Here is a 25163-nt window from a genome sequence, read left to right as displayed (position 1 = left end):
TGCAAATAGGGTGAAGTGATTTGCCCAGGGCCACACACATAGAAATTGGATTTGAACTCAGATCTTCATGATTCCAGGATGGGTGTTTTTTTCTACTGCCCCACCTAGCTGCATTCTCTATAATAACAAAGCATTTTGTAGCCATTGTCTCATTTAAGACTTGGAAAACAGTATAAGGAAAGTAGTGTTAGAGTTATCCCTATTTTATAGATAGAGAAATTAAGGCTCAGGGATATTGTGAGAAGGTGGAAGAGTTGCCACTTGAATCCAACTCCTTGGATACCAAGTTCAATGCTCTTTACAAAGATAACACATTTAGAAATAATTTGATGATTCAAAAGTTGGATTCCAGTGATATGAGAACTTACGATGGTTTGCTGCCTTTAAGTGAAGTTTATGGGCTAAAAATCACATTGAATATCGAGGTCCCTTCTTGCTCACTCTGCAGTCTGCTCTACTTCCACACTGACTGCCCTGTGTCCTTGAGGATGACTCCATCATGAGCTGCTTGATGAGGGATAAGTTTCTGCCTGGAACCATCATATCATGAGAAGCCACAGCCACCCTCCTCTCTTCCCTTTTGGTTCATTCTCCAACCCAGTGGATCTCCACAAAGGTGACATTGTCTCCTTCCCTTTTCCCTCCCTCCTCCCCTGGACTCTCCCCTTTCCTGATCCTTTTTATGTTTTATATTCCTATTTTAAAATATAAGTTCTTGAGAGAATGGACTATCTTCTTTTCTTCTTATTGTGTCTCCAATTCTTAACACAATGCCTGAAGTATGGCGAGTACTTAATACATGCACTAGCTTTCTGTCCATCCAATTTATCTGTCTAGACTGATTACAAACACATCATTCCTCTTAATATACTGTACATTTCAATACAAACTATTTTATTTTTGATTCCTTGTCTATGATATTCTGGATACAATGAAGACTTTTCAAATCAGGGCCTTTTCACTTCTGCAAAAATCTAGCTCCAAAGGAGATTTATCACATATTACATTCTTTTGGAACTTAATGGCAAAATTATCTAGTAGTTCAAACACTCAAAAAGTAATAAAATATTGAACCTGAAAAAGACCTTTGAGAGAATTTAGTACAAAACCCTCATTTATATAAATGAGGAAACTAGGACTTGGAGAGAGTGGGATTTATCCAAGTTCATAGAGAAAATTAGTGGCAAAGCTGGTACAAGGACCCAGGAGTTCCACCTCTAGAGAATTTTCCAATAAATCATTTGGGATAATTTTAAAATTCTCTCTAAGATCTTCAAAGAGTCTTATGTTCTGCTGATCTAGATCTTTTTTTCCTCCCTTTCTGCTAGCTCTATCTATAATTAAGGAATTTTTCAAGTGTTTATTTGGGCTGAATATACTAGCTGGGAAGAAAACAGAAATAAAAAGTACTTTGTTCTCCAAACTCATACACTTCTGTTCTGATGACTAGAGAAGAGAGGACACTGATCCCAAAAGAGCAACAGCTTATCCCTAGTTTGATTTATTCATCCTAAAAAAGTAACAAAATGTAAAGTCCAGAAATTGTCTTTTTCAGTGAATAAAAATAATCTGGGTCCCAATCTAGCAGAATAGGCTAAAGGAACAGTCATTTAATAATCAAAGCAGGAACGGAAGGATTAAGGGATAACAAGCCTCTTAAACAAATTCACATTTTAAAACATAATCCATATAAATACTAATAAATGCTGGAGGGGAGAACCATCCTTTGTTGTTGGTTGAACTAAAATAGGGTGTTATAACATTGGATATTTTTAATAAGCATATGTAAGGAAAGTGATGAAATTTTTCTTTATAACAGAACGAAGGCAAGTTTCTAAAGTGAATGGGAAACATACACATGTACTCATTTTTCATTGCCTAAATAAATATGATGTTAATCAAACAAACCTAAGAAAACAAACTTTATAAAAGCTGATTATTTGGATTCAACAGAAATTTTTAAAAAGTAGTTCTTCCAAATAATAAAAAAGAAGAACCAACATAATTCTTAAGACTCTCTCCCTACCAAAGTCTCACAGTATGTAACTTTAGGCAGACCATTTAAGTTCTCTAGATCCCTTTTTATTTCTCTTTAAAATGAAACTTGGCTAGCTCAGGGGTCAGCAAAATACAGCTCACAGGCCATAGGTTGCTGACCCCAGAGCTGGAGGGTTTTTAAGTACCATTCTAGCTCTGTTATTTTTCTATGATTTTAAGTCTTCTTTCTAAGGATGAACTATTGTACTATCACAATGCTTCACATACTCATCAAACATTCATTGAGTACTTTCTATAAATAGTCATATTTAGGTGTCCTCAAAGACATAAAAAAGAATGGTGACTATCATCATTGAGCTTTCAATTTAGTCCAGGAGATAAGACATGTACACAAATGTCTATGAAAGGGTAAAAGTGAGAAGCCAACAGTTTTGAAAAGTCAAAGGAGGCATCATCTTCATCAGCAGTTGTACAGAGCCATAAATTTTAAAAACTGATTTCTACATTTAATTGAAGCAAAAAGATATTCGCCCTTGCCAAATTTTACACATGAGTTATCACTGGAAATATGACATGGCCTACTTAAGCCTCCCACTAATCTTTCCACTATATCTCAGATCAGTCTTAATTTCAATTCTTCTAAGGTCACTGTTTGCATTATTTGTAGCCAGATAGTATTTTTTAAATTCTTACCTTCAGTCTTAGAATCAGTACAAAGTATTAGTTTTAAAACAGGAAAACAATAAAGGGCAGGCAAATGGGGTTGGGATTTGCCTAGGATCAGACAGATAGGAAGTATCTGAGGTCAAATTTGAACTCAGAACCTCCCTTCTTTAGGTCTCATTCTCAATCCACTGAGCCACCTAGCTGCCCCTCTAGCCAGAAAGTATCAATGAGAAAATATTTCAGATGAGGAAATAAACCTTTCTGTAGTGAACAACTTAGGCTCATGTTAATACTCAGTATGCTCTCAAACAATTATTGTTATATTATTTATTGTTATATCTGTCATGAAACCATATATTATTATAATAGGACTTGGTTGAGATTCTTTAAAGCATCATTTTATTATTTCATGATAAATATTTTTAAAAATCAACAAAGTGGGATTTCTATATTCTCTATACCATAGTTACTTGTACAAATGAAGATGGTCTTCTATAAAAGAAAGCTTTCCTGTCACCTTCTCATGTTTCCATTAAAGATACATTTGATTCATAAATGGACCATTTTCAAAGATTTTTTTAGAGATGAGAAGCCAACCATAAGAATCGGTAGTTGCTGATATCTTCTCAGCCACCTATTTTTATTTTGAGAAAAATAAAAAGAAAGAAACATTTTTGAAATCTTCTAATTTGAAATACCATTACATAATGGCCCTTTCATGACTTGAAGATAACTATATGTTCACACTAATTCTTCTGTTTTCAGTCTAAATGTCTCTAGTTCTATCAAATAATCTTCTTATGGAGTGAAGGCAATTCCATGTTTTGCTCAGCATCCTCAAGATACCCTCAAACTTATCAATGGCCCTCTTAAAAGGTTCAGAACTGAACATGATACCCTAAATTCAATATGACCAGAAAAGGATAAATCAAATGAAGAATTAATTAAGTTTTGTGTTAAGTGCTTACTAAGTGTGAATGTGGAGGATACAAATACAAAAGAAAGATATTCCCTGACCTCAAAGAGTTTATATTCTATTTAGCAAAAGTTCCTACTCTGAGAACTATGAACTTGTTTTTCAAAACTGTTCGTTAACTATTTTGATAAATGTCAATATAATTACTTTTCTATACTGTAACCCAATGAATTTAATTTCATGCATTCTGAGAAGGGGTCCATAGCTTTGCTGAATTTTTAAAGTTTGTGATAAAAGAAGGCTAAGGGGGCAACTGGATAGCTCAGTGGATTGAGAACCAGACCTAGAGATAGTAAGTCCTGGGTTCAAATCTGACCTCAAACACTTCCTAGTTGTGTGACCCTGGGCAAGTCACCTAACCCCCAATGCCTAGCCCTTACCACTCTTAAGGCAATAAGGTAAGGGTTTAAAAAAAGAAAAAAGAAAAAAAGAAAGCTAAAAAAATCCCAGTAATAGAGGTTTACAATATATGGGTTATGATGGCCAGGGAAGACTGTTTTGGCTTAGAAAGTTACTGAATTAATGATTGTAGCCATTAGAAAGTCCACTGATTCTTTAAAGGTAACCTCTGTCACAGTGCACAGTACTTAATCCATGCTTGTTAAATTAATTTGAATCTCTGTATACATTCTTATATTGATTTCTGACCATTGCATTGGTACATCTTTTTGTTTTTCTCTGGTGCATTTATAAAAAAAATAAATAGCCAGAAAAGTTTCTTTCATGAGGAATATACTCCCCATTGCTCCCAGGAGAAATGGAAGACCAGGTCACTCAGTGTACTGTCTACTGACTCTTGGCCAATACTGGCAGAATGATTGCCACTTGATTGGTCAAATGCAGCAAATATATGATATAGCAGACTGTCTTAGCACCAGTAAGCGGTTACGTTTATAGAAATGCACATCTGTCCTCCCAAAATCCTTTGTCTTGATGCCAAACAATTATAGGGAGACAAATGAGAGCCCTCACCTCTCATCCACAGGACCAAAAGTATACTGTTGTTATGACACCACCTTCACACATGGAGGTTATATGTAATTCAACAGCAAAGTCAAAACCAACATAGGGAGCAAAGTAGCTTTTTCTCTTTGTGCCAACTCTGAAATGCATCTGACAGTCACACACTGTGTTATTTGTAATTGCCACACAGGGACACATCCTGGAAGTGGGGCTCAGGGCAACAAAGGTGAGAGCTAATGGAAATCATAACCTTTTAAAATTGAGGGAGGAGGAAAATTATATGCCTCAGTTCCTTCATTATGCTTCAAGGGAACAGGGACTCCAATCTTTTTTCCTTTGCTGGGTTTCCCTGCTAAAAGGATTCTGATGTTCCTATAAGCTCTTGAACAAAAAGCTTTCATTTTTTTTTAATTTTGGTTTTTGAAGCATAATCCCCATATAAAAGCTATGCCCTCAGTTAGCTAAGGAACATGAGCACGCTATTGTTCTGCGTAATTGTGCCTTTAATCAAGGTTGGAAATTAGAAAACTGTGGAGCCAAAGCAGAAAGATTCAAAACAAGGAGAGTGCACCCAGATCTATACAACCCATTGCTATTCTTGTCTAGTCATTTACAGCCAATTTGGAAAAGGTATTTAAGTTTCAAACAGAGACTGATAAAGCAAGTTCTCCAATAGAAATTTTCATGCAGGTAAAATGGAAATCTTACCCATCTTTCGCTGTCCTTCCTAGGTCATAAGATCATAGAATTAGACTACAAGAGACCTTAAAAGTCATTGAGTTCAAGGAAACTGAGTCACAGAGAAATTAAGTCATTTGCCCAAGGTCACCATGGGTCTGAGTACACAACAACTTTTAGATATAGTCTACTAAATTGTTGAAGGGTTGCTATGTACACAGATGGAGGAAGTTCCTGCACTAAAGGAATAATTATGAACTTTAGTATGAAAGGAACCAACTCAGACACTTGTTTAAAACTTCTTCATTTCCTGAGTGTTCTAAACATTGCCCCTACAATTGTTTATACATGATTATCTTTGCTGGACTTTCATATTTAACTGTCAATGAAAGTATTTCTTAAGAACCTCTGAATAAGGAAATCTACTTCATTATGAAATTTGAGTGATTAGAGTATGGGAAGATTATCTCAAAAAGATTACAGTTTGAAATGCCATTTGTATCCCTCATATCACATGTAATGATAGAATTGACTCTTCTATATCGAACACATTTTATAAGTATAAGGAAGTACATAACTGCATTTGACTTTACTTACTATCAAACTACAAATTATCCCAAACAGTCCTTTTTTATACAGATGCTTTGACTTTGTTGGTTATCTTTACCTCTTTGTTATATAAGACTAAGAGCTATAAATATTTTTGGTTTCATGGTTTGTCAAAGAATTTATCCCCAAATGACCAGATTACTTGTAATGTTCCTCTCCTTTCTTAGCAAGGCCAGTCCTTAGAAAGCCTTTTGCCCAAACTAGAGTATAAATTTCTCCAGCATGCTAGAATCCAAATTTGTATTCCATTAGATTAGCCTTTCAGAAACCACACTGAGAAGAACACAGAACCATTTGAGAATTAGCTGAGCATTGTTTTGCTTACAAACATTTTCATATAGATTGAACAAAGATAAATTTAATCCCAGCATGAATCCCAATTATTATGAATTTCAAATTAATGGGCCTGAATTAATGAGGTTCTGCAATAAGACAGATTCCTTCCATTCACTGAAAGAAAGAATTCTAAGCTTATAAGACTATAATGTAAGATATAATGGTGAGTGTTGAAAAATGCAGTTTAATGTGCGACATATTTTACCACTCTTTTCCCTTCTTTACTATGTGGTCTTTTGAGATATGCTAATGAAGTAGGGAGGAAGAGGTTGTTAAGAGGTGAGAAATAGCCAACAGAAGTAGTGATAATTCAAAAACAGCCAGAAGTGGGAAAGATGAAGAGGTGAAGAAAGGAGTGCAAAGGTTCACAGCACATGAGATAAGAGGATGGAATGAACAATGAAACATTTGGTGGTAAAGAGGAATATTTTTAGTGAAAAACCAACTAGCTGCTGAGTCCTAAGCTGGACCAGCTCTCAATGTGACCTCTGTAAAATCCCCAAATGGCTTGTACTATGCTAAGCATAAGAAGAATGCCAGTTTTCCCCTTTCATTATTTCTTCTCTACATCAGGACCAAACTCTTCATATCACTACACTTTTCTCTAGGTTAGAACATGTTCATTTGTTGGTTGTCTTTTGGTTAGTGACAGAGTAAGGAGACTTATGAATGAATGGGAAACTGATATCACAATTTCTATAGTAAGGCAGCAGGAAAACCCATGGAAATACTTTCTGTTCCATGATTATCAATATTGATCAAATAAAAAGACCAATGAGTTACTGTGGAGTTGTTCTGTACCCCACCCCCCAGGATGTGGGATGTCAAGTTATTTAAGCAAATTTTATTTCCCCAGAAAAGGATAAACATAAAAATAAATAAATGTTTAACTGAAATATGAATTTTAAAAGGGCTGATTTTCTTGCATTATTCTCCATTTAAAATTCTGCATCATAAGAAAAGATTTGTCAGAGACATTAAAATGGGGTATGGGAATAGAGACCTGGACCTGAACTCAGAAAGAGGTAGGTTTAAAGACTTTCTGAAATTAGCTGTGTGACTTCAGACAAGTCACTAGACCTCTCTGAATTCAACTTTAAATAGAGGAATTAATACCTTTCTTATGACAAAAAAGGAAAATGATAAATGTTGGAAAGAACGTGGTAAAGTCTGGACACTAATACTCTGTTGGTGGAGCTGTGAACTTATACAACCATTCTGGAGGGCAGTCTGGAACCATGTCCAGGGGACCATAAAACAGTGCATACCCTTTTACCCAGCAATACCACTTACCAAGTCTATATCCCAAAGAGATCAAAGAAAAGAGAAAGGAACCAAATTGTACAAAAATATTTATAGCAACTCTTTTTTTGTGGTGGTAGAGAACTGGAACCTGAAGGTATGTTCATCAAATAAGGAATGGCTGAACAAGTTGTGGTACATGGCTATAATGTAATATTATTGTGCCATTAGAAATGCTGAACAAGACAATCACAAAAATACCTGGAAAGACTTATATGAAGTGATGCAAAGTGGAGTGAACAGAACCAGGAGAATGTTGTGCACAGTAAAGGCAATAATGTACAATGATCAACTATGAATGGTTAACTATTATCAGCAAAGCAAGGATACAGGACAGCTCTAAGGGACTCAGATGAAGAAGGCTATCCACTGACAGAGTCTGAATGCAGATAGAATCATATATTTCTTCCCTTTATTTCCTCCATGAATTTTTCTCTATTTTAAGCAATGTATCTTCTTTCACATGAGCATAGAAATATGTATTTTATGATAACATATATATGTAATCTATTTCATATTATCTGCCTTCTAGATGGGAGTTTGGAATGATAAGGGTAGGAGGGAGGAAGAGAACATGGATTGTCAAGTGAAAGAGAATAAATGATCAGCAAATGATTATTAAAATTATATTGACATGTACATTTTTCAAATTTTAAAGAATTATTATCTTTAGTATATACTATATAAAGTGGTTGTGGTTTTATGAAGTTCAAAATGATAAACATTAAAAGATATATGTAAAAATATACATACACATGTGTATATATTTGTATAGAGAAAGGTACAGAGAATGTATGTGTGTATATATATGTACTTTAGTATATATGCATATATATATATATATATATACATAATATACACACACAACTCACAAAGGCATCAAACATCCCCATTCCTATCTGACCACACAAATGAAAGCCAAAATGATCAGACTAAAGATTTCTTAATGTCATATGTAGAACTCATTTGTAAAGGGTCAGGGAAGGGGAACAAGAGACTCTGACCAATCTCTATTCACCCAGAAAAGTAGTTGAAGCTGCAGAAAAGATATTGAATTTGCTGAGGGGAAAGGTGGTTTCTGTACTTTGAGTGTGTTGTTTTGTTTGGTTTGGTTTTTTTCATCAAAATCGAATTTGGAACTTTTGTCTAAGGGTACCTTTCATAAGTATGGAATATTTATTTCCTCTTGACAGTATGCATCAGCTCCCCAAAAGGAAGGTGATTATCTTCTGAGAATAAAACAGAATGTATTTTTACATAGAAATAAGTAATTTATTTCTATTAACTGGTGGTGCAAAAGAATTGAGGGATAATTTTATGCTTCTGATGGATCTCTCATTTGGATTTTTTTTTTATTTTTAAAGCCTTCTAAAAAGAAAAAAATTCATATTAAAACAAAATGAAAAAGTTTTGATTTCCAAAATGCTCAAGGAGGAGGTCATGGTGTAGGAACTTGGAGCAATATGCCCAGTCCACATAGGGCAAGGCAGATTTTATCAAAATCTAGAGTTCATTGCTGAGCTCCCCAAATGAAGTAGCTTCAAAGAAGAGCCTTAACCAGGATTAAAGGAAAATTGGTCCCAATAGGGGGATTGATGCTTTGTTGTCTAGAGATGAGGCAACCCAAAGGGAAGTTTAATGATTATTTAAGAGCTCCTTAAAAACCTATAATTGATATCTTTCATCTTTACTGGGGAGAAAATAAAATGAAATGTATTTACAAATCAGTAAGAAAGATTTAGGTTAGATACAAAATAGTAATGGCTGACAATTAAGGTTATTAAAGGAAGGAAATTTTACCAAGAGAAGATGGAAAATGTTCTTCCATAAATATCTTTAAAAATAGAAGGAATTATCAAGTATGGAAGAAGGTTTAGACAAAAATCCTGCTTCTGGACACTATCCTGATTCTTATGTGTGAAGAAGAATCCAGACTCTAAAGCTATATGAGATTAATGGAGAAGAGCAGACTGGAGATCAGAAGCCCTGGGCTCTACTTGTGGCTTTGCCATTAGTTCATAGATCTAGGAAGGGCCAGCCCAAACCTCTTATTTTACAGATGAAGAGAAGGAACTTAAATGATTAGTCCAAGGTCACATAGGAATTAAGCATTAGAAGCAAGATTTAAACTGAGGTCCTCCAACTCCAGAGCCATTAGTATAAGTTTAACTATGTGACCTTGGGTGAATGAAATCCAAAAGTCAAGTCAATACGTACCATTTCTTAAGTGCCTATATATGTCCAAGTCACTCTATTAAGCCCTAAGTGAATCACTTAAGCTCTCTGGGCTACAATTTCTTTAGCTGTAAAATGAAGTGATTAACTTAGGAATCTCTATAGCCCATTTTAGTTGTAGAATTCTATCAACCTAATAAGTTGTAGAGCATTAGGACCATGGAAGAAAAGTCAGAAAATCAAAGATTAGTGTCTCTGGGCCTTAGCCACTCTAAATCAGAATTGTCAGTCCCTTTAAATCACCACTACCAGTCAATAAATATTTATTAAGTGCCTACTATGTGTCAGGCACTGTGCTAAATACTGAAAATATAATAAGAGATAAAACTTGCCCTCAAGACACTCACAATCTAATAGGGCAGTCACAAGAATAGAAAACATCTAGAGTACTCCAGAGGGTCATCTTCCAGCATAGGAAACCCAGACTTTTGGAACATTAAGGACAAAACTGCAAAGAATTGGAAGAAACAAATTGTAACAGGTTTTTTTTGTTGTTTTTAAAAAAGGAATGACTAGATGAGATAATGAAGAGCATTCAATAGATACAAAGTGCCTTGATTTGAGTAATACTTTTATTATGACTCATAAAATTATATTTGCCAAATTAATTTCAATTGACTTTGTTGGGAAAGCTGTCAAAAGCACTGAAAATTACCTGGAAGATCAGAAATAAAAAGTAATGACAAAAGCAACTGTTTTAGAGTGTGGCCTTTAGGCTTTTAGGTTGAATTTATACTTAATCTTACTTTTAAATTTCATTAATTATCAAAAGGATTAAAGTAAACAGAATCTTAATTAAGATGACTTCTAATCCAAAAAGAGGATGATCAGGCAAAGAGCATTAAAAGAAAGATAACACGAAGGCCCAGAATTAAAGGTAGGAAATTATATAAATCTATGTAAATATATATACACATATGTGTATTGCGTGCATGTGTGTGTGTGTCTGTATGTAAGGACTTTAGGAAAATACAAACTCATTCCCTAGGGGAAAAGATGTACATCCAGTGGAGTAAAGAAACCCACAAAGTAGTAATGTCTGAAATAGAATGAAAATGACGGTGCACATGACAAATTGCTTTGAGCTTGCTCCAGAATATGGCAAGAAAAAGAAAGGTCAAAATAGTTATGGGTTTGGGGCATATTGCCAGCCTTATCACATAACAAGGAAATGGCAAACTATCTTCTGGGTGACTCAGAGAAAACCAAAAATAACTAAAGTTACCATTTTTTAAAATAAGCATAGCAGCTAATGGGTCAATGAGCCAACCTCAGAGACTTTCCCCTTAAGCTCATGAGTTCATGGCATGATCCTGATCTCAGCTGCCTTGACTCCTGGTACTTCTTCTAAGATATTGAAATAGAGTAAAACAAAGCACCTGCTCAATTGGTAATGGTAGTAATCAATAAAGTATATTTTCCCTTATAGAAAGCAGGCTTAATTTAAGGAATGTGCTTTCTCAGGCTGTAACAACAGATGGTCAGGGGATGGTTCCTCAAGGACAAGATAAATCAGATATAGAAGATATACAAAGAATGTCCATCCTCCCCAGTAGAAGGCACATCTGGCTGAGATGAGACTTGATTTCCCTGGTCAGTCTGCCCCAGGCCATATTTCACTTTTTTAAAAAACGTAAAGCCATGTAGCCTTCATTAGCTTTGTATGAGCTCATTTTACCTTTCCACCTCTCTCATGTATGTAAACCTATGAAAACTGTCTATGACTTTGTCTCAGGTCAGCTTTTACTAGTAAGGCTGCCCGGGACAGTTAGGTACAAATCATTAATCAATAGATTAATAAACAAATATTAGTTCCATTAATTGAACTTCTTGGTCTCTGGACTTGCTATATGAAGTGCACCACTCCAATGCTTCTGGCAGATGTGTTGAGAAAAATGAGGGAGGGGGGTTGTTTGTTTTATTTTTAATGGATAAATATTTGTACCTATTAGATGGAATATATAAGACCATCTCAGGAAAAAGCATCAAGAATGATTTAAAGGATCTTTAACAGGGATCATTTTATAAAAAGATAAATTAGGAAAGCTGAAGTATAGTGGACACTGTGACAAATATATGGGATATAGCTTGAAATTGTGATTTTCTTTGGAAATTAACAAGTGAAAAAATTCTATCAGTACAAATAGGCACCTTCTCTGCAATGTAGAGTAGCCAAGAGAACTGAGTGTTAAATGATTTGGCCAGAGTCACACAGCAGTGAATAATGATAAAGAAAGGCACTGGAGAAAGAGGAAGCCCACCAAGTCCCTGCTTTTCCTTCTTCCTTTCCACTCCACAATGGGGACAGAATATTTAGATAAGGATGGTATTTTGGTGTATGATGAGAAAGAAAGAAAAAGATCAGATAAGATGCTCTAAGAAATTTTTAAGGAAGGAGATACTACTTTTAGTCCATGGCATAGGGTTGGGGACAGAGCAATGTTTAAGAAAGATTCATCAAAGAGGAGGCACTGGAACCAGCTCTTCCTGGAACCAAGAAAGTGACTTCCAAAGATGAATATGAGAAGAGAGTGATTAGTGCATTATATACTCAAAGAGATACTCTAGGTGAGGGAGCTGCTGTCTGACTGCACAGAAACAAGAAAACTGGGGGAAACTAGAAGTCAGGTTTGGCCAGAATATAATTTCTAATGAAACAAGTCCTCTGAAAGGCTAGTAGATCAGAAAGATCCATTGATGGTAGATTGTGAATGTCCTTAAATGTGAGTGTGCATTTAATCCTATAGGAATTTTTTTCCTGTGGCATGCAGTAGGAAGATGGTTCTGCCAACGGTATGAAGATTATGTTAGAAAGGAGAAAAACTTGGACACGAGAAGAACAGGTTAGTGTGTTAACAGTCAGGATGTGAAATTATGAGGAACTGAACTGAGGAGTGGGAAAGGCAGTAGTGCCCATGGTCTGGATGGGGATGGGTAGGAGAGACGGTGATGTAACAGCAGAACTGACTAAATCTGGCAACCAACTGAGGAAAAGGGGGAAGAAGGGAGAAAGGAGTCTAAAGTGAATGTTTGTTGAACCAAGGAGTTACTGTGGCACTTTGGTATTTCTAGCCTCAGTGATTGGAAAACTATCTACAGAAATAGGAAAGTTGGAAGGAAAATGGTGGGGAAAGCTGAATTCCACTGAGGAGCTCTTGAGTTTTTTTTGATGCAACAGGTCATTTAGGTGGTACATCCAACAGGTATTAGAAAATGTGAGCCTGGAGCTTAGAAGAGACAATGAGGTTGTATATGCACACTCAGAAGTCATCTGTATAGTCATTCAACTAGCATTAATAATAATAAAGTAATGAAAATAACAAAGAGAGCATTTACATAGTATTTTTTAACTCTTAGCTTCTGTCTTAAAATCACTACTGTGTATTGGTTCCAAGACAGAAGAGTGGTAAGGGCTAGGCAATGGGGATTAAGTAACACAGCTAGGAAGTGTCTGAGGCCACCTCCCCTCTCTAGGCCTGACTCTCAATCCACTGAGCCACCCAGTTGTCCCCTACATAGCATTTTAGGGTTTCAAAAGCACTTTACAAATATTATCTTATTTTCTCTTGAAGCAACTCTGACAGGTAAGTGCTATTATGATCCCAATTTTACAGATGAGGAAGCAGGCAGATAGAGGTCAGGGTCACATAGGGTCTTCTATGTGCTTTGTACTAAGCAATGGGTATATAAAGGGATAGATTAGCTAGCCTCAGATGCTAGTAAGAAATTAGAAGGGTAGCAAATAAGAAAAATAAACAGAACAAAACTTTGGAGGACACTAATAATTAATAGAATGAATGGAAGAAAAAGAACCAGCAAAGAAGAGTAGAAAGGAGCAATCAGACAGTAAGTGTGATTGAGGCAGCTAGAGGGTACAGAATACCAGACCTGGAGACAAGAAGATCTGAGTTTAAATCCAAACTCAAATAGTTACTAGGTTGTGATTCAGGACAAATCACTTAATCTCTGTCTTCCTTAGTTTCCTCATCTATAAAAATGGGATAAAAAATAGCATGTACCTCAATCATAAAGTACTTAGCCCAGTGCCTGGCACATAGTAAAGTACTATAAAAATATTCAGTGTTATTATTAAAGTAGAAAGAGAACCAGGATACCGGCAACATTTTGGAAGAGATACGAGAAAATAAGCTCAAAAAGTGAAAATGGTCAACAATTTTGGAAGATAGAGAAAGATAAATGAATATATGGACTCAGAAAATGTCACTAGCAACAAATCAAAGACTTTTTCAATGCCTTCACCTGTCTACCCAATATGTTTACCTATCACTACCTAGATGCAGCATATTATTACAAGTAAGAGTGAGAACAGAGAGAAAAAAAGAGTCTTCCCTCCTTCCTCTGGAATCTAAAGCAAAGGTTGTGGCTGAATACTGACAGCTTAGATATACTTACAATAATCCTTTAATGAATTCAATTAAATTTTTCTTAAAAAATCAAGAAATATTGTAGCAAAGTTTGTTCAGCTTAATTTTCATAATTAATTTAGTCACCTAAAGAGAATTTATTGTGAAATCTCAGCCCACAATATTTTCATATCAATACAGTAGGGTAAATGTGAAACTCTGCTTCTGTGATGCTACTATACCAGTGCATATTTAATCTGTACATAAATTACAGAAATGACTCAAAACACACATTTTAAGAATTCATATTGAAATTCTCTCTGCCCCACCAAAAGCCAAATAATTAGACTGTTATCTTTGTTAAAAATGTGAGATCCCTGAGATTACCATCTTTCCCCTTTCTTTGCATTCCGAGAATTTAGCATAGTTACTTAGAATATGGTAGGTGATTTTTTTTTTTTGTTATTCAGTCGTTTTTGTCATGCTCAACCCTTTGTGACCCTATTTGGGGTTTTTCTTGGCAAAAATACTAAGTGGTTTCCCATTTCTTTCTCCAGTTCATTTAACAGATGAGGAATAGAGGAAAACAAGGTTAAGTGACTTGCCCACAGTCACACACAACTAGCAAAGATCTAAGGCTGCATTTGAACTTAAAAGGTTGTGTTCCTGACTACAGGCCTGGAACTTTATACATTATACCATCTAACTTCCTGGACTTAATAAACACTTATTGACTGTCTGACAATTAGTGGCACTGTGTAGTAGTTAGAATGCTGGACTTGAAGGTAGGAAAGCATGAATTCAAATCTTGCTTTTGTCACTTATTAGCTACGTGTTAATGAGCAAGTCAATTATTAGCAAATAACCTCAATTTCTTTGTCCATAAAAAGTGTAATAATAATAATCATGATAAATACCTCACAGAGTTGTTCTAAGGATCCAATAATTGTATACATGCTGTATACTATCTCAGTTACCATATGCTCCATTTTAATGAATATCATTGAAATTTTGTGTTCAGTCCTTCCTTAACTATAGACTTTTCTCTCATGCTTTTTCCACCCTCTGGTAGCTAGTCTTGTCTCAGATGACCTTGCATCCCTGTCTATCATTTATAGGACTGATTTTATTTTTTTCTCTCTCCTCCTGCCTCTTTCCTAATACCCCTTGCTCCTCCACACACTTCCAGACTCTTCTATTCTCACTATCACTCATAAATCTCTCTTCCTTTGAGGTTCACTTTATCCAAAGCTATTAAATAATATAGATTTTTTGAAATTTTTAAAATTTATTTAAATAATTAATTTAGAATATTTTTCCATGATTCCATGATTCATGTTCTTTCTCTCCCCTCTCCCATAGCCAATGAGCAATTCCACTGGTTTTTACATATATCATTGATCAAGACCTATTTCCATACATAATATAGATCTTAAAAGCACCCATGAAATTGTCTTTCCTGTCTCAGTGGAATCAGTATCTGGTTCACAGTATCTCTTTTCACCCCAACTCCTCAACACTTCATTTCAACCTTGATGTAGATGCTCTCCTTTTTCTTGCTGGAGGGAGGTTGTTATTCCTGGGCACTATTTGCCATCACTGTGGAGGTTTTTCCTTCCCTTTTTAATAAGAAATCTGAGTGAGATGGGTAGGCTCTCTGTGTATGGAGTTAAGGAGCAAGGATTTTGCCTGAGGCAAGCTCTCAATTCTCCTCAGCTTCTGCTGTTCACTGTCCTTCTCTGTGCTATCTTCCCGCAAGCACCCACGATCTGCACTCTTTAGCCTGCTGGGGTTTCAGGTGTAGCTGCTCTTAAGAGTATGCTTTGGTAGTCTTAGTCAGCTGCCAAGGACCTAGAGGTGCCCCTCACTCACTCTAGAGGTGCCCCTCGCTCACTCACTGATTCTGGTATGCACTGGCTCTGGTATGACAGACAGTCTGGTATGACTGGTGAAACTAATTGGGCTTGAGATCCAACAACAACACTATTAGTGTTTGAATTGAGGGAAGTCATTTAATTTCATTGAGACCTGACTTGCTTCTGTGAAAGGGAGGTATTAATACTTGCATTTTTTTATCACAGGTTTATCCTAGAAAATGTGCTTGGTAAACTATAGAGGGCTAATTAAATGTGAGCTATTGGTTTTCCACTCATAAGTACTTAAAAACTGCTTGTAATTATTGGTGATAATAATAGTTTATATAACTCTTCAAGGTTTCTCATGTACTCATCCCCCACATTACTCCATTGGAACTATTTTTATTTAAAGATTTATTTAAATATTATTATCCCCATGTTACAGATAAACTGAGATTCTGTTTAAATGACTTGATTCTAGTTACATGCCTAGTGTCAGAACCAGGTTTTGAACACAAATACAAATGATATGACTCTATCAAGATAAGAAAAGCCATAAATGTGTCTATTTGTATTTTGTCGTTATATATTACTATACCTGATAAGGACCATTATCATCTATTTCTGTGGCCTTGAAATTTATCTAGAACTTACCTAGACAATTATCCCATTTACCATATGAATTTTAAAATAATATACTATTGGTGGAACTATAATCAATTTGGAGAACAATCTGGAATTGTGCCCAAAGAGTTTAAAACTGGGGATACTTTTTGACCCAGCAATACCACTATTGGGTCTGTTTCTCAAGGTGATTGCAGAAAAAGAAAAACAACTTACATGTTCTAAAATACATATAGTAGCTTTTTTGTGGAAGCAATGAACTAGAAATTGAGGGGATACCTATCAACTGGAGAATGGCTGAACAAGTTATATTCACATATGAATGTGATGAAATACTACTGTGCAATAAGAAATGATTAAAAGGTTAATTTTTAAAAATATACTGGAAGGTCTACATGAAATTATGAAGAGTGAAACAAGGAGAACCAAGAAAACATTGTATACAGAAATACGTTTGAAGAATGACTAATATGTGTCCACTTACAGAGAAAGAATTGATGAAGAGAAATAAACAAGACATAGTTTTATGTGTGTGTATGTATATATATTTATTTATATATATATGTATCTTTTTGTCAAATGATACCTTTTTCTAGTGCAGGAAGGAGAAGAAGGAAAGAGGAAGTTTCTTGGGAATAGGCCCTATGCTAGATACTGAGTGGTTCAAATATAAAGAATGAAAAAATTCCTACTCACAGAGCAATTGCAAAATGGGGAGACAAGTGTAAATATATAAAATTACAACAGAAATATGAATGTAATAAAGTTATACACATGCATAAAAATTAATTAAACTGACATCTGGAGCTAGCATCCAAAATAAAATGACATTTCTCCTTTATGCTGTTTTTTATTGCTAAATACTAGTATAGATATAGTGTTTTCTGCTTTATTTTAGATAAAGTATGATATCAATAGACTTGTAGGCCACTTTGAAAAACTATTCACAATTGTAACATTATTCCTATAAGAAAATTCTTTCTTAGTTACAAACAGCTGATTTACAAATGAACATTGGGAGGACAATCAATCAACCCCTAAGTCACATACTGCAAGATTTGAATTTGTTAGTATTTTAACAGCTAGCCTTATACACACACACACACACACACACACACACACACACACACACACACGTGTGTGCATGCACACACACACATACATTCCTTTTTGCACTCTATGCCTTTAATGTTCTTTGGCCTAGAGAAGAGGTTAAAATATAGAGAGGTGAAAAAGTTGATGGGTACCATGTTTTCTACATGAACACAACAAGCAGATCAATAATCCATGGTCAGTGTTCATCCTAGCCACATAAAAAGGTAAAAGGCAAGATATTCAACTTATCAGTATCCATTTACAAAGCAAGGAAAGAACTCCAGATATACTTTAAGTTGTCAGAAATAAAATGAAAAATGCCTCAATTATTTTTGACTGCCTTGTATACCAGCAGTGTTTGAGTGTCCACTAACAAGACAGAGTTTACAGAAGTCATGTTTCAGGAGAGGGCATTCATTCTAAGCATTTTCTTGATGTATATAACTTTGGACAGGCCATCTGAAGATAAGAAACCAGATTGTTATCCTAGAATTATAACTATACTTTTGCAAAGTATTGCCTAGGGGCCAATACTTTAAACAAATACAATACTTATAGAGGAAAGAGTAATGAAATATTTAAACATAGAAAGAAATTCTTTAAAGTATCTTTTCTATATTATCTGACCACGTAAAGTCAGTTGTTCCCTGGTAATGCTTAATTTTCAGGCATTTGCATTTATCATTATTTAGTGATTAGATATATTTCAACATATTAACCCCAAGAATCACTTGATGTCCTTATTTTAATCTGAAAATTAGTGTGGAAGGAGAAAGAGAAGTCAATATTAATTTACTTTGTCAGGGCATATGTAGAGTTTTCAAGTTGGTATAAATTGAAATTTGGGATGCCTAAGAAAAAGATCTCCCAAAATATCACCTTATTTTTGTTAACTATAAATGGATCAATTCTTTCATAAGCTCCCACAATTTTTTTAATTGTGTAGACAGAATCAATGTCCTTGGAGACACTCAGAGAGGCATACAAAAGAAATCCTGTTTTATCCTTTCATTCCTTAACAACATCTTGTTGCTTGTTACTTTGAGCAACCAACTATACCTTTTTATTCTACTGGAAAATAAAAGCCCAGATCCTTACCCTAGAATTTTATGAATCCTAAAGTGATACAGAATGATAATTGAACTCATGATTAATAATGCTTCAAATAGGAAATCTTTAGCTGAAAGGCAAACATTTTCATATTAAAATTGTTCAATATTTAATTGAATTTGTGATTTTCACTCTGTAAACTTCTAGTGTATTACAAGGAAGTTCCCAAGGACAAAGTCCTAGACTCAATCCTTAACATCTTCCAGGTCTCTCATTCAAAGAAAAGGAAGAACTACCTCCCACATACACATACACTTTCCCACCCACCTCCCCTCCCCTCCCTCCTTCTCTCTCTCTCTCTCTCTCTCTCTCTCTCTCTCTCTCTCTCTCTCTCTCTCTCTCCCTCCCTCCCTCTCTAACATAAGTGATATAATATACCAAGCATGTTCGCAGTACACTGCAGAATCCCTGAGACATCTTCAATTTCTTCTTTGCTGGAATGGTCTGCATAGGAGCATCTGTTAGAGAGATTGTAGAAATTCTTTTCTGCATCCCTGTAACTAAAATGGAAAAAAAAATAAGTACATGGAAATTTTTAAGAATCTCTGAACATGCATACATGAGAACATACAGGCCCTTGCACCCCTTACTTTTAGCCCAATAGCATTTCTAAATAACTGGTGCCTAAAGGCATAGTTTCTGACAAAACCTACCATTAGCATCAGCATTAACAGCATAGGCATGAAATTGGAGACATTCCTTAATAAGCAACAGTATAAGGGGAAAAAAAAGAAAAGAAAACCAAAAATTTAGCAGTTAGCAAATGCCTCACTATCTATGTGCGTCATCCCTGCTGGCAGTTTGCTTTTCTGGTGAAGTTGCCTGGTACATGTAAAGCAGGGGGTGGTGAGTAGCTGTCCAGCATCTGTGAGGTAAAACAAGCCTCATTGAGCAAATAGTCACACACCATGTTAGATAGAAACGTCTTATCTTACTTAGCCACCATCTTGCATGTTTTAAATAGTCACTTGTTTCTTTGTCACTGTCTCTCTCTCTCTGTCTCTGTCTCTTTCTCTCTGTCTCTCTTTCTCTGTCTCTGTCTCTGTCTCTCTCTGTCTCTGTCTCTCTGTCTCTGTCTCTCTGTCTCTCTCTTTCTCTGTCTGTCTCTCTCTCTCTCTCTGTCTCTCTCTCTCTCTCCTCTATTTAAACACATGCATTTATGTTATGTATAGGTTATATACTTCAAAGTTTAGTCATTTCATCATTGTGGGTACACCCACCTTTTGTTGTTGTTTTTTTGTTGTTGTTTAGTCATTTCAGTCACGTCTGACCCCTTGTGACCCTATTTAGGATTTTCTTGGCAAAGATACTGGAATGGTTGCCATTTCCTTTCTCTAGCTTAGTTTACAGCTAAGGAACTGAGGCAAGCAAGATTAAGTGACTTGCTCAGGGATGCACAGTTAAGTTCATAAGTGTCTGACATGAGATTTGTACTCAGGAAGACTCATTTTCCTGACTCCAGGCCCAGTGTTCTATCCATTGCACCACTTCTCTGCTAGAAATTTGGGCATAAAACTTGAATTTCACCCTTTTTTGGACACCTGGTTCTCACAGATTTTCCTTGCCAAGAACCAGGCTTCCATGACTATCTCCATATTATGCCATCTTCTCCAGCCTTTTCCACCTCCCTTTAATACTTTCTTCCCCCATTACAATGTAAGCTCCTTGTGGACAAAAACTGAACTTAGTTGTTTGTATTTTAATCTCCAAAGCCTAACACTGTGTCTGGCATATAGTAAGCACTTAATTAATGTTTTATCTATGTATCTATCTTAAATAGTTGCTATGAAATATCAATAATATGGAAATAAGTCTTGATCAATGATACATGTAAAACCCAGTGGAATTGCACATCAGCTATGGGAGGGATGGGATGAGGGGAAAGAAAGAACATGAATCATATAACCATGGAAAAATTTTCTTAATCAATTAAATAAATTTTTAAAACAAATAAATAGTTTCTATGGTCAAAAATGTTTGTCATCCAATAACCAACATCCTGTTGATAAGTCTTTCTAAACTGAACTAGCCTATCACTATAGCCAGTTCATCTCTTACAGTATAACCAATATTCCTCTAAGAAGGGATTTAGGGACACAAGTGAATCTCCCTCTGAGCAAGGAACTCAGGACTATTTAAGAAAATGATAAATAGGACTCTCTTCCAATGTACAAACAGATGAATTTGCTAAAAAGACAGGGTGGTAGATATTTAATAAGGACCCGGAAGCATAAAGATGTTTGAGGCACTTTTTTGGCTAAATATAAACATGCAAATCCAACAGAAATGACTCAATAAATTGTGAATAGAATTTTTCACAATAACCATAAAGATAAGGGAACATAGTTACCCTCTTCATTTGTCGCACTGCTACCTCTTACAACAAAGTTTGTGCAATTTCTGCCAGATGTGTTAATAGCAGACGCAGATACACAAACATTCCTGAAAATAGGATGGAATTGGGTTTAAAACTATTAGCAATTCTAAGACACACTGTATAGACCTTAGTATGAGGTTCCTTGATTTCCTAGAGGGAGAAAGAAAAATTGAGTCTAGCTGGCTATGCTTTCCTCCAAAGAAAAGCAGAGATGCTTCCTGAAATATAAACTTCAATTCTTTCTCTAAAAGGAAAAGCACTGCCCCCTGCCCTCTCTCTGAGAGGGAAGAGCTAAAGGCCAAGCAACAGTCCCTACAACACTACAACTATTCCCACTATTCCCACTCTAATCAGGTCACATATAATTAAGTGACTTCCTGCTTACTCACTTGCTCCTCAATACCAATTTGGGGTCTAAGGTAAAATCAGAGCTCTAGGTCAGCTCTGAGGAGTGGAGGTAGAAGAAAGAGTCTCTTTAAAGAGTCTGGTCATTTTGCAATCAAAGAGGTTGAATACTTTTCACAGAAAATCACTACTTCAATGCTGTGACATGACCTATTGCTTCTCTCTTTGGAAACCTATTATTTTGGCTAGAGTTGAGTTATGAACTAGTATGAAATTATGTCTCCCCCCTACATTTGAAGTAGTTAAAAGATAAGGAGATCTTGGTCAATGATTGAGATATTATCTAACATAGTTAAGCAATCAGACCCCTAACACCAACTTGATAGGTTGAATTGCAATGACAATTCAATATCAAAGATTTTAGTGGTTGGATTAATAAAGACATATAAATATGTAATTTTGTCTGAAAAATAAAAATATGTATATATGTGTATATAAACATAACCACACTGAAATCCTACTCTGAGGTCTCATCACATTATGAAGAAGCAGCATAGAGTACATTAGATCAAAGATTCTTAACCTGGGGTGTGTAGACTTGTCTTTTTAAGTATTTTGATAACTACATTTCAATGTAATTGGATTTTTTTAACAATCCTCCATATGGCTACATATACATGCATATAACTGCTTTATGCCTTTAAAGACATTATTCTGAGAAGGGGCTGCTAGGTTTAAATAGACTGCTAGAGGGATCTATGACACTTAAATGTTAATAGCCCCTGACTTAGAGAAAGATCTGAACTCTGACATGTACTGCTGGATGGCTCTGGTCACTTAACCTCTTAATTCCCTAATCAACTCACAAGTATATAAATAATACACGTATTAATAAATAAATATACAGACCTATATCTGAAAGTAAAACAACTCATAAGCTAGAAAAACAAAAGAAAGTTATTGTTCTCTATATCTAGGAGTGATCATTAGAGTAAAAAATTGTCACAGCCTCAAAGTAGCTATTGAAATCAGTCTAACCTAATCCTTCCTTTGTCAAAAAGGAAAAGAATAAAAGATGAACTGTATAAATTGAAATAATATACATGGTGTAATAATGGGAGGACTTATTTTTAAATGGCAATGGGAAATCATTTCCTAGCCTAACATGTAATAGGCAACAATTATTCACGGTATTAAGACAATATTGCAAAGAAGAAAATATGAATTTATAGCAAACTGCTAAATGTTTGGCCAGTTGTATCCCATGCCTACAATACAGCAATAGAAAATAACAATGTTATAAATTGTTTGAAAGTCAGTCAACTAGCATTTATTAAGCACCTACTATATACCAGACATGTTAAGCACAAGAGAAGCAAAGAAAGGCAATCCCACAGTCTAATGGGGACAGACACAGCATGCACACAAGCAAGAAAGAGATAGGGAAACTGGGAAAAAAGTGTATTTCAAAGGAAAAGCACTAAAATTATAGACTGGGAAAGATTTCCTATAGAAGATGGGATTTTAACTGACATATGAAGGAAGTCAGGGAAATAAGGAAGCAGAGATAAGAAGAAAAATCTTGTAGGCACAGGGGCCAGCCAGTAAAAACTCTTGATCAAGAGATGGAGCATCCTGTGCAAGGAATAGCAAAGAAGTTACATGTCCATGGATCACAAAATACTGGAGGGGAGTAAGAAATAAAAGGACTGGAAATGTAATAAAGAGCCAGGTTTTGAAGGATTTAAGTGTCAAATAAAAGGTTTTACATTTGATCCTAGAGAGTATAGGAAGTTACTGGAGTTTATAGAGTAGGAGACTAATAAAGGTCAGACAGGCACTCTAGGAAGGTCAGTTTGCCAGGGAAGTGGTAGGTAGATTGGGATGAGGAGAGATATGAAGCAGGAAGATCCTTTAGCAGATTATTGCAATACGTGACCAGGCCCTAGAACAAGGTTACAGTCTAAGAAGATAAAAGGGGTACTAGAGACATGGTATTTGTTGTTGTTTAATAATTTACAACTCTTTTTTTACTCTTTTGGGGACTTTTATTAACAGAGATCTGGGAATGGTTTGCCATTTCCTTCTCCAGCTCATTTGACAGATGAGGAAACTGAAGAAAACTAGGTTAAGTGACTTGCCCAGATAGTGTCTGAGGCTAGGTTTGAACTTAAATCTTCCTGAGTCTAGGCCCAACTCTCTATTCATTATTCCATCTCTCTGCCCAAGATGAGATGTTGTGAAGGTAAGCATGATTAGAGTTGGTGATGAATTGGATATGTGGGCATAAGAGTAAGGAACTGAGAATAACATCTAAATTTCAAGCCTATGTAGCTAAAAGGTTGGTGGTGTTTTCTACAGTAGTAGAGAAGGTAGGAAGAAAGAACATTTGGGGAGGAAGGATAATGAATTCCATTTTGGATATGTTGATTTAAATATCTCTATAGGTCTGAGATATCTAAAAGGCAATTGGAGATGCTAGACTGGAGGACAAGAAAGAAATTGCATACAAGTAGATCTGAGAGTGAATGGCAAAGAGATAATCATTGACGCATTGAAAGCTGATTAGATCACCAAGGGAAAGGGTATGGAGGAAAAGGGGGAGAGGTCCAAGAACAGAGCTTTGGAGGATTCCTGATGTTAGCAGGTGTGAAATAAATGAAGAACCAGAAAAGGAGACAAAGAGGAGAGATGATACAGGTTGAAAGAGAACCATAATAGAATAGTATCATGAAAACTTAAAAAGAAAAGAATGTCAAGGAGAAAGTGATTGACACTGTCAAAGCTTGCAAAGAGGATAAGAAGAATACAGTTATCCCTTCCACATTGCAACTTTCCCCTTTTCAGGTTGTGGTTCAGCATTAGAAATCAAGTGGAAATTTTTAAGAGTTTTCTCTTAAGCCACAGATGACACATGAAGGCTAGCAGATGACACAGAAAAAGTTTAAAAACTCAAAAATGCATAATTAACCAAAAATGTATTTTAAAAGGCATTATAAATATCCCATAAAAGAAAAAAGGAACAATTCAGACTTCTGTGCTATGGAGGGAGGGCCAAAAATTTTATATAGATTTTCCAGATCATGTGGGAACCACATCACTAATTCCCATGATGTGAAAGAGATAATTGTAATTAGGTTTTAAAAAAGTCATAGGAACATTGTATATTAAAGAAATGTGTGCCTTTGTATAAGTCTACTAACATAAGAGGAAGCATGGGAAAGAATATATGGTTAAAAGACAAAAAGGTAGCACAACAGAAAAGATGATAATATTGGTGGAAAAGCAACAGGTTTCTTGATCAAAAGGAAGAATGGAATAAAAAGTGTCAAATGCAGATTACAGAACTGACACAGTGATAGAATAGAATTAATATAGGGGATTTCAATTTTCCAAACAGGTTTACTTGATTGGTAATTCAGGAAATGGCAAAGCAGGTATTGGCAATGTCTGTCACAAGAGTACATTTGAGGAAAGCATAGAGAGATAAAATTGGATGACAAATAGATGGGTTCAGAAATGGTTTAATGCTTTAAATTTTTTTAATTCAAAGATATTTTATTTTTCCAATTACATGTAATAATAATTATCAACATATGTTTTCCAAAATTATAATATCCAAACAATCT

At 35.4% G+C, this 25163-nt stretch overlaps 1 protein-coding gene across 2 annotated transcripts in view; it reads right to left on the bottom strand.

Annotated features, from left to right (window-relative positions):
• Positions 1 to 25163, bottom strand: part of GUCY1A2 (guanylate cyclase 1 soluble subunit alpha 2) — a 424115-nt gene that overhangs the window by 331598 nt on the left and 67354 nt on the right. For both annotated transcript variants that reach the window (XM_056794443.1, XM_056794444.1), the window contains exon 3: positions 19191 to 19312. In XM_056794443.1, the coding sequence (XP_056650421.1) occupies positions 19191 to 19312 (122 nt within the window). The remainder of the gene's footprint in view (positions 1 to 19190; positions 19313 to 25163) is intronic.

This window comes from Monodelphis domestica, chromosome 4 (genome assembly GCF_027887165.1).
Source record: "Monodelphis domestica isolate mMonDom1 chromosome 4, mMonDom1.pri, whole genome shotgun sequence".
Classification (NCBI taxonomy): domain Eukaryota; kingdom Metazoa; phylum Chordata; class Mammalia; order Didelphimorphia; family Didelphidae; genus Monodelphis; species Monodelphis domestica.
This window is presented reverse-complemented; position numbering and strand designations above follow the sequence as displayed.